Source organism: Montipora capricornis, chromosome 3, assembly GCF_036669925.1.
Source record: "Montipora capricornis isolate CH-2021 chromosome 3, ASM3666992v2, whole genome shotgun sequence".
Taxonomy (NCBI): Eukaryota; Metazoa; Cnidaria; class Anthozoa; order Scleractinia; family Acroporidae; genus Montipora; species Montipora capricornis.
Window position 1 is genome coordinate 75,500,860 of NC_090885.1, and position 11,490 is coordinate 75,512,349.

Below are 11,490 nucleotides of genomic sequence, written 5' to 3' on the forward strand. Positions count from 1 at the left end.
CATACCCATTTTGGGGGCAATATTGTGAAACCAAAATTTCACAAAAAAATACCTATGTCCAACCACGATCTGATAAAATGGTGTAAATATTTGAATATACCGATCAATGACGTACTGTCAAGGAATGAAAATGTTCCACATAACCATAAACAGGCGTTATTCATCTACAATCTAGAACCAGCTTATATGAGCGGAAGTCATTGGGTTGCAACATATGTCAAAGACAATGTGATAAATTATTTCGATAGTTTTGGTATGCCCCCATTTCAAGAGATCGTCGATCATGCCAAAAAGAAAAATCTGACTTTGTTACATCAAAACAATCAGATACAAAACATACAAACAACAACTTGTGGGTATTTCTGTTTATACTTTCTAAATGAAATGAATAAGGGTAATTCGTATTATGATTTATTACAAGTATTCGACATAAATGATACAATGAAAAATGAGAGATTTATCGAATATTATTTTAGAAATATCTAACTTATATATATTATGAAATCATATTGTGTAAAACAGAAAAAGGTAACCGAATGTGTTGAACCTTCAGGTTACAAAACAGCCAAAAATGGTAGACTAATGTTCTTTTGCACTTGTGCTGAATGTGGTATTACAAAGACCAAATTTGTTAAAAAACAGGGAAACTAAACAGCCCGTTGGGAGCGGGCTTACTCAGTGATATTGCTAATACTGGAACAGAATTGTTCCTAACAAAAGGAGTACCTTATCTTGGCAAAAAAGCAGTTGAAATGGGAAGATATTATGGTTCCGAATTAATGAGAGACCCAAAATTGCAGAAAAAAGCAATCGATTATGGTTTGAGAAAAATGAATCCTCTACTTCACAAAGTGGGATCAGAAGCTCTCGATCAATTGTCAACAAAAATAAGACCCAAGAAAAAATACACAACAAACAGAAAAGATCTTGATGGCGGCGCTGTTGACATTCACAAAGCTATTGGTAAATTGCCGAAACCAAAAGGCGGATGGACATTACCTGGGCATCATTACACAGGACCTTATAATGATTTAGAAAATCAACTGAAGTATGACCCAAAAACTGGTCAAATATTGGAAATATATGATATGCCCACTGGCAAAACTGATGCAATAGCAATGCAACACGATGTTGATTATTCCGTCTGCAAGGATGACAGGAAATGTAAAAACAAAGCAGATAGGAAAATGGTTCAAGCTTTAGACAACGTACCGTATAATGAAAGACAATGGGGGCATTGGTTAGCGAGAAATGTCATCAATACAAAGCAGAAACTAGGTCTAGGAGTTTCAAAAAACGGAAAAAGCCGTCGGGTAACTGGCAAGAAAAATTAGCAGATGAATTACATGCATCCATAAGACGCAACTTTACTCGGCGGCGTGTAATCGTGAATCATATTGATGAAATATGGGCAAGTGATCTAGTTGAAATGCAACAGTTTAGCAAATGGAATAAAGGTTATCGGTATCTTCTTATGGTTATCGATGTTTTCAGTAAATACGGTTGGATTGTCCCATTGAAGGATAAGAAAGGCGAATCTGTCACTGAAGCATTTAAAACAATATTCAAGGAAGGCAGAAGACCACAATATTTATGGGTTGATAAGGGAAAGGAGTTCTATAACAAACACTTGAAAGACTTGTTGGATAAAAATGGGATACATATGTACTCCACTGAAAATGAGGAGAAATCCTCAGTGGTTGAAAGGTGGAATAGAACAATTAAATCCAAAATGTGGAAACAGTTCACTGTTCAAGGTAATACAATGTATCTCGATATGTTACCCAAACTAGTGAAACAGTACAACAACACAAAACATTCAAGCATAAAAATGACTCCTGTAGAAGCATCTAATAAGAGGAATGAAGGTAGAGTTTACTTCAATCTATACGGTGACACAGAAACATTAAAACAAAAACCAAAATTCAAGGTTGGTGATAAGGTTCGAATATCTAAGTATAAACGGAATGTGTTCGACAAGGGTTATACACCAAATTGGACTGAAGAAGTGTTTACAGTTGATAAGATCCAATACACTAATCCAATAACATACAAACTAAAAGATCTCAATGACGAAGAGATACAAGGCAGTTTTTATGAACCTGAATTATTAAAAGCAAAGCAGGATATTTTCCGTATTGACAAAGTAATTCGGAGGGACTATAAAAAGAAACAAGCTCTAGTGAAATGGAAGGGATACAGTGATGAATTCAACAGTTGGATACCATTGAAAGACATTGAAAACATATGAATTGTGGTGAAACAAACGCGCATAAATACTTATAAAAAAATAAAAATATATACTTATATTATATGGACAAGTTTGAAAATGAAGAAAAGTTTGGTTTCTATTATGAGAGCGATCAAGACCCTGGTTCAGATTCCGATTGGACGCCATCGCAAGAAAGTATATCTGAAGAAAGCTGCTCAAGTTCGCAAGAATCTGAGTCGTCACAAGACAGTGATGAATCTGTATAAAAACAAAATGAAAACATATAGTATATGAAAAAAAATTACAACGATTTCATTCTTCGTTTGTTGCGAGATAAGAAATTACGCCGTTTTGCTTTTCACCTAATCAATTGCAAAGACGTGTTAAAAATGATTGATGGCAAAGAGATAAAAGCCAACTTGGTGTTAAATTCAAAAGGTCGTTACAGACTTCATTTACACAAGGGTGGAAAATTTTTCGATTTTCATCCTGATTGTGGTGATACGTCAAAATGTCTAGAATGGTTGGGTTCATAAGAAATAAAAAACATATAGTATATGAAAAAATATTCAGACAGACAAGAATACAAGTTGATCATTTGGTATTATTTATTGAATGACATCAAAGAAAATGACATAGAAAACGTGCTAAAAGAAAGATACCCAGAATACAAAATAGATTGGAAGGCGATGAGTGAAAGAATATCTTGGGCAGCAATGCGTAAGTATGCACGAAAAATGTATCCATGGATAATACAAACAAAAAATGAAGACGGAGTGATTTTTCATCTTCCTTTTGAATATTTGTGTGAGTTATAAGTATACATGTTCCAAGGAGCAGAAATAGTAAAAGCTTTATGCTTGAGAAAATTGGTGCAAGAAGAAATTTGTAATATTATCGCAAAAAACGCGGAGTACATGCATTTTGTTCGTACAATAGAGTTTCCCTGTTTAAAATTTGCATTAGAACAAAATGCACCAACAAAAGAAATCAAAAAAGTGTTTGATAAAGCTGAAGCCAAAATGTCTTTTTTATTCAGAGAATTTGAAAGATACAAGAATTTTTTGTCGCCCATAACAATGATTAGGGAATAGATATATGAAAACGGCAATTAATCTGATTTTTTGTCATTTACTGATGTTTTACAAGTTTTATTATGCACATACTTGCTACCGTTTTTCAAAATTTTGTTACATCGGTAGCACGTGTATTCTTTATGCGCCCAATTTTTCATGAATCGCGCTTGATTCCTTTTTCTTTCTTCATCAGATACTCTTTGCGGTCTTTTATTAGAAGATTTTTTGTAGTCATCAGGCAATTCATCTTGTTTGACATATTTAAATTTGTAGTGTTGACCATCCTTTTTTGAAACACCTGATTTACATTTGTTGATACCCTCACATGCCATTTTGACAATACCAGCATTTATTTGAAGATGTTGTTGAACAGCATACATACTGTAAAAATAAGTATCTTCTTCAGTGGTTATGTTAGTTGCTTTTATGCATTTTCTGTTTTCATGATTTTTAGCAGCAAATGAATAATCACGATTCTTTGCTGATTTCTTGCAATTTTGTTGTTGAGTCATTATTTGCAAGTTGCATAATCTGTTGTCTTTTTGGTCATTGTTGATGTGATCAATCACTTTTCCTTCAGGTATAAGACCGTTAAAACATTCCCAAACAAATCGATGAACAGACATTGATTTCTGTCTTTCACCATGTTTTTTAACATTGCAATACATATAACCGCTTCTATGCTTATTACCAATTGTTGAAATTTTTTTTGTAATATAGATTACGTTTCCATTTTCGTCGGCGGCATACAAGTCGTAAATCGGATGAATTGAATAAACACATTCTTTGATTTGGATTTTGGTCATAATAATATAGTATATATTATTTCTTTATAAGGGTTTAGTTTGTCAAAAAACAAAAATTCTATTTAAAGAGAAACCACTATTCAATAAATATATAGTATGAAAAATAATATCTCAACTTATAGTATGAACAAGATTGATCTTGAGAAACTAAGTAAATCAGAATTAATAAAATTGCTTCTCCAGCAAAACAAACAACCAATTTCAGCACCGAGGACTGTAAAACCAATACCGGGCCCAAGAAAAAGTGTAAAACAAATGGTTGACTATTTTGAGAGAAAGAGACTGCCGGCTCCTCCTGCTGAATGGTTACAAGAAATAGAACAATTAAACAGACCAATTCCAGCGCCAAGAACCAAAAAACGACCAGTTCCATTACCGAGGACCATAATACAAGAAACGAACAAAGCTTTAAAAGGGTTCACAAAGTCTTATGAAATCAACATAAAAAACAGCAAAGACCCACTATTGCAACTGCAAAATACAAGAAAGGCTGTTGCCATTCACATTGGAAAAATATTAAAATCAATGACAGGCCTGAAGTTTGTTGAAACATTGAGGGTCACATTTGAAAAACAACTAGGGCGAGAAGAAAAAATCATCAAAACGGCTTATTTTAACAGTCAACCACAAACAATAACAAATGACACACAAATCGAACTGGCTTTATCTTTGTCAAAACAAGTCATACTGAACAAGATTGCAGTTTGGATTTCAGAGGGATCTGGTTGGACTGTTCAATCTGTTGACAATCATTATCTTAATGTGGTAAAATACAAACCAATGAAAGGATCATCATACATCAAACTACCAAATGAACTCAGAAACAGTGCAAAGGGATTGATCAACATAAAAAACAGTGACAATGAATGTTTTAGATGGTGCCACATTCGGCATCTTAATCCTCAAGACAAAAATCCCCAAAGAATAAAAAAATCAGATAAAGCATTCATTAAAAAATTAAATTATTCAGGAATTGAATTTCCAGTCACTACCAAACAGTACAACAAAATAGAAAAACATAATGCAATCAACATCAATGTGTTTGGTTATGAAGAAAAACAAAAATATCCCATTCATGTGTCAAAAGAAAAGTATGAAGATTGTATGAATCTGCTTCTTATAACAGAAAATGAAAACAAGCACTATGTATTAATCAAAGATTTCAACAAGTTTATGTACAATCAAACCAAGCACAAAGAGAGAAAACATTTTTGCAAGCATTGTCTTCAGTGTTTCAGTTCTGAAAGAGTATTGACTGATCATAAAGAAAACTGTATCCAAGTGAATGGCACACAAGCGATTACAATGCCAACAAAAGGTGACAACATACTAAAATTCAATAATTTCCATAAACAACTACCAGTTCCATTTGTAATATATGCCGACTTCGAAGCCATAACTGAAAAAATACATGGATGTCAACCCAACAATGACAAATCATTCACTGAAGCTTATCAGAAGCATACAGACTGTGGATACGGTTACAAGGTTGTTTGTTGTTATGACGATAAATACACGAAACCAGTACAAATTTACAGAGGTGAAAAAGCCGTTTACAAATTTATGGAAGCTATGCTGGATGAAGTCAAATATTGCAAGAAGGTTATGAAAAAATATTTCAATAAACCATTAAGAATGACTAAAGATGATGAAGAAAAATTCCAAAAAGCTGATAAATGCCATATATGTGAAAAAGAATACAATAAAACTGATGTAAGAGTGAGAGATCACTGCCATGTGACTGGTCAGTACAGAGGATCCGCACATCAAGATTGCAACCTGAATTTCAGATTGACTGAGAAAATACCAGTCATATTTCACAATCTCCGTGGGTATGACAGTCATTTTATAATGCAAGAGATCGGTGAGACAGTTAAAAATCATACATACACAAACAAGAAAGGTGAAAAGTGCCAAATGAATATAAATGCAATTCCCAATAACATGGAGAAATATATGGCTTTCATGCTCGGTCATCATCTGACCTTTATTGACAGTTTCCAATTCATGAGCTCAAGTCTTGACAGACTGGTCAGCAATCTACCAAAAGAATCATTGAAATACACCTCTCAAATATTTGAAAACGAAAAGCTTGATTTGATGTCTCGAAAAGGAGTATATCCATACGACTTCATGGATAGCTTCGGTAAATTCAATGAAAAGCTACCACCAAAAGAAGAATTTTACAGTATATTAAATGATGAGCATATCTCAGATGATCAATACAAACATGCTCAAAATGTATGGAACACTTTCAATCTAAAAAATATGGGTGAGTACCATGACTTATATCTCAAATCTGACATCCTTCTATTAGCTGATGTGTTTGAAAACTTTCGAAAGACATGTCTGCAATACTACAAACTAGACCCCTGTCATTATTTTACATCTCCAGGTCTTTCATGGGATGCTATGTTAAAGATGACTGACATTAAATTGGAGCTTATGACTGATATTGACATGTTTCAGTTTATTGAAAAAGGAATGCGTGGCGGAACCAGTTATATTGCTAACCGATACGGTAAAGCTAATAATAGATACATGAAAACATATGATGAAAAGGCGCCCTCAAAATATATCATGTATTTAGACGCCAACAATCTGTATGGTTGGGCAATGAGCCAATACCTTCCAACTGGCGGATTCAGATGGATGACTAAAAAACAAATTGACAAAATAGACTTATCCAAGTATAAAGAAGATAGCAATAAAGGTTCGATATTAGAAGTTGATTTGGAATATCCCAAAGAATTACACGATCTGCATAATGATTATCCGCTAGCACCTGAAAAGGTAAAAGTCAACAAAGATATGCTTTCTAATTATTGCCAAGAAATAGCCGATAAATTTAATGTATCAACTGGTTTAGTTCATAAACTGGTACCTACGTTAAGCAATAAAGAAAAATACGTACTCCATTACAGAAACCTTCAATTATACACAGATCTTGGTTTGAAAATAACCAAAGTCCATCGAGTACTAGAGTTCAATCAGTCCGCATGGTTGAAGCAATACATCGACTTTAATACTGAAAAAAGAACTAATGCTAAAAATGCTTTCGAGAAAGACTTCTTCAAGCTCATGAATAACAGTGTATTTGGAAAAACAATGGAAAACATTAGAAAAAGAGTAGATGTCAGATTAGTGACTGATGAAAACAAACTATTAAAAATGGCTGCTAAACCAACATATGTTAGCAGCAAGATCTTTAATGAAAATCTAGTGGCAGTGCATAAAATCAAAGAAACACTAACCCTAAACAGGCCGGCATATGTGGGTATGTGTATCCTTGATCTTAGCAAGACACTAATGTATGATTTTCACTATAATTACATCAAACAAAAATACGGCAGCAAAGCAAAATTGCTATTCACAGACACAGACAGCTTGACATATGAAATCCAAACGAGTGATGCATACCAAGACTTTTGGAATGATAAAGACAAATTCGACAACAGTGATTATTCTCAAGATTCGCAATATTTCGACAAGACAAATAAAAAGGTAATCGGTAAATTCAAAGACGAGGCAGCAGGTATACCGATCACCGAATTCGTTGGATTGAGATCAAAAATGTATTCCTATATGAAAGACAATGACAAAGGTGGAAAGACGGCAAAGGGAATCAAGAAAAATATTATTAAGAAGAACATCACTCATGAAAATTACAAAAACGTACTGTTCAACAGCGAACAAATGCAACACACCATGAAAACGATCAGAAGCAACTTGCATCAACTTGGGAGCTATGAGCTTAATAAAGTATCATTATCCTGCTTCGATGACAAGCGATATATTCACAACAATGGTATGGCAAGTTACGCATACGGTCACTATAAAATCCATTCTACCTCGCCACGGCATAGATTCGCAGAAATATAAAACATATAGATTTCCAAGAATACGAGACCTAAAGTTGGAAGCCATTAAATGTAAAGTAGTATGGAGTTGGGTTGGTCTGAGAACATTTTTGCAAAAATGTTCTCATACCCCCAACTCCTATACTACTAGCATTGCATCGGCATCGCAGAGGTCATCGGGTTTGAATCTCGTTTAAAGCCGCCTGAATTCAGTGTCTATAAGTGGCAATCGCTTAAATCGTCTAGATACAAGTACGAGGATCGCTTCTATCATTTGTCTATATCCCGCACATCGAAGGTATACGTTTATATCATTTAATTAACAATTTCTTGTCTTTTTATGCAACCGTTCTTTTTTTTCTTAGGGGGCATTTGCCTGAGACCGGGACGAACTCAGAGCGGCATGAGTTCGTATCGGCCTCCATACATTTCTTTGCTGCGTTTAAATGAAACCGGCCTGACAATGAATATACCTCTTTACAGTTGTGTGCTTAGTTACCTGGCCTTTAAATGAAAGTGAAGCTGGTGTTGACCCTGTTAGGATACAGACCTCCCTCTTTTATGTTAATGATGTTGTTGTCATGCTAATTAGCTGTGTTATGAGCAATGGTTACGCGTCAGACTTTTTCCAGCTCTATAGAGGTGTTCGACAAGGTTGCCCCTTCTCAGGGCTTCTTTTTGTCTTGGCAATTGAGGTGCTTGCCCAAGCAATCAGACTAAATGAAAATGTCTGTGGTTTGAAATTCAATGAGACTGAATTAAAACTAAGTATGTATGCAGATGACCTTACAGCTTTTATAAAGAATGAGTGCTCTACCAACCACCGATTCAATATTAATCTCTTTAAATGATTTTGGAACCTGTTCTGCTCTGAAATTAAATTCCTTAAAAACGGAAGTGAAGTGGCTTGGACTTAGGTAAGCACGCTCCATTTCACATTGGGTAGCCATAAGAATATATATTTGCGCTTGATGTCGCCATCGCCTATGACACCACCAACAGTTACAGAATTAATTTCGAAGAAAAGCTTGTGACGCTAAAAAAAGTTTTAAATCAATGGACGACCAGGGATTTAACTCTTATAGGAAGGATTTGTATTAAGACACTCGCCATATCTAAACTAGTTTACAACACGTCTGTTTTACAGTTCCTCCGAAATTCGCTGAAAAAGTCAATAATAATTGTTTCAAATTCATTTGGAACTTTAAGCCAGATAAGGTAAAATGCCACACCCTCATAGGTCCTGTACATAAGGGTGGTCTTAATATGGTTGACTTCACCATGTTGGATAAATCGCTTAAAGCAGCATGGGTTAAACGCTTATGTGAGGCAGATGGCAGTGGATGGTGCTCTGTCTTCTCCTTAGTTACATCTCAATATGGGGGTCAATTTATCTTCGATTGTAATTTGACACACGAGATTTAAATTTGGACCTACATGTGCCAACATTTTACATCGATATATTGACTGTTTGGCAGGAGCTATACTCTAGAAACCCTTCCACGGTTAGGGACTACCACCATGAAACTATTTGGAATAACAGTTTTATAAGAATGGACGGAAAACCAGCCTTTTATTCGCTATGGTATAGAAAAGAGTTTATTAAAATCTACTACCTTTTAAACGAAAGCAGAAACTTATCAAGATCCGATTTTCAACAAAAATGCGGTTTGTCAGTGGACTTTCTAACGTATAATGGTCTCCTTTCGATAATTCTGCGATCCCTGATGCATGGAAAAGGTCAATTCTTAATTAAAAAGAAACTTTTAATAATAGTGACGAACACAACCTTACTTATGCGAATGTAACTGCCAAAACTGCTCGTAAAATGCTTGTGTTGGAAAAGTCAGACCCCCGAATGTAGAAATCAAACTAGTCAAACAAAATCTCCCGGTTAAAGCTATCTATGAATTACCCTTCAAGGTCACAATGGAAAACAAGCTACGGTCTTTTCAATATAAGGTGATACATAACATCCTACCTACGTATACTAACAACAATGTTTACAAAATGAATTTGAAAACATCTTCGAGATATGATCGTTGTAACCACTCCCACAAAAATTTACTCCATCTTCTATATGAATGTCCCAGAACTCAAACTTTTTGGCGAATGCTAATCAGCTGGTGGAACGAAAAGCGATCAAAACATGTCGCCTTAAATGCCCTGGACCATTTTGTTATCATTGCAAAATATCAGCTTTTTGAACTGATTTTCAGCTTGTTACTTAATGAAAAGATCCTTTGTGAACGTACAATTGCTTTTAAAAATAACACAAAGAATACGTGGAGTGATGATTTAAAAGCGTATGCTTTGGCATTTTCAAACAACAAGGATAATAAAGATATGTTCAATATAGAATTTTAGCAGGTGTTTGACAATTTTAATGTAAATCTCCGTAAAAACGAAGGATTTATGGTTCCTATTCCATGTATTCCTATTCCAGAATACGGTCAATCGAACTGAGTTTTGAGTTTGCTGAGTTTTTGAGCAAAATGGACAACACTCTGTGCATGAGCTGCCCCAAATACATTTGTTTGAGAGTATGTGCCACTTCTTCTACTTTTTCCTTTTCGTCTTTTATTTCTGTTTATGTCTTGCTAGTTTTAATTCCTTTCTCTCCTATATATACTTGTCCCTTTGAAATATCAACTAATGTACTGTAAGGTGAAATGCTCTGTATTTAGTATCGTATTAAATTTAAAGTTGCTGTAAAAATTAAAAAAGAGTTTAAATAAGAAAAGCAGTGAGGTTTCTATCAAAACAAGGTCAACTCCAGCCTCAATTTCATTCATAGGCCAGGAAACTAAGCACACAACTGTAAAATGGACTATTCAGACCGATCTGACCCAAGTTCGTCTCGGTTGCTAGACCGAGGGAAGAAACTCTAGTATAGGTCTGAGTTCGTACCGTTCTCATATAAAGCCTGTATGCTTTGGGTCAGCGTTATATTTACTGGACAAAAGATATAATTTCGTCCCGAGACCAGGCGCCAAGCATTTCGCCCCGGTTTCATGTAAACAGCTTCAAATTTCATACCGGTACAAGTTCATACCGGTCTGAGTTTGTCCCGGACTAATGTAAATATCCCCTAAGAATTACGTTGGTGCTCTACTTACTCGGAACCGCAGAATGTTTCCTTATCTTTTATGATTGCGTCTTTCCATTTCTGCAGAAGATGCGCAAAAACAAAACGTCGTTAACTCATTGTTTTCTTTCAAATAAAAGTAAATTAACCATATTTAAGCAAAAGATGATGTTTCGAGAGCACAGGCCCAGTCTCTAATCTATCTTTCAGAACATGTTACTCTCCATTACGTAAATCTTGCCCTTATTAAACTTCCTGATATGGTCATAATTATTAAATACTTACCAATTATTTTATGATCACATATAAAAAACCATCCAACATCCTTTGTGTAAAAGCACCATAGTTATGTTAATGATAAAACGATATATGAAATGAACCATATATTTGAACTGCGGATATGAAATCAAGTGAAGCTATGATCCTCGCAGTTGTAAACGCAATTTTA

At 34.8% G+C, this 11,490-nt stretch overlaps 2 protein-coding genes across 3 annotated transcripts in view; one reads left to right on the forward strand and one right to left on the reverse strand.

The window, feature by feature from the left end:
- Positions 1 to 11,490, reverse strand: part of LOC138044151 (uncharacterized) — a 63,063-nt gene that overhangs the window by 20,459 nt on the left and 31,114 nt on the right. For both annotated transcript variants that reach the window (XM_068890827.1, XM_068890826.1), the window contains exon 5: positions 11,074 to 11,123. In XM_068890827.1, the coding sequence (XP_068746928.1) occupies positions 11,074 to 11,123 (50 nt within the window). The remainder of the gene's footprint in view (positions 1 to 11,073; positions 11,124 to 11,490) is intronic.
- Positions 6,061 to 8,334, forward strand: LOC138043072 (uncharacterized). The gene is made up of 2 exons (XM_068889184.1): positions 6,061 to 6,887; positions 8,320 to 8,334. Exons 1-2 carry the CDS (start codon positions 6,102 to 6,104, stop codon positions 8,332 to 8,334), a joined length of 801 nt encoding a protein of 266 aa, XP_068745285.1. The 5' UTR covers positions 6,061 to 6,101.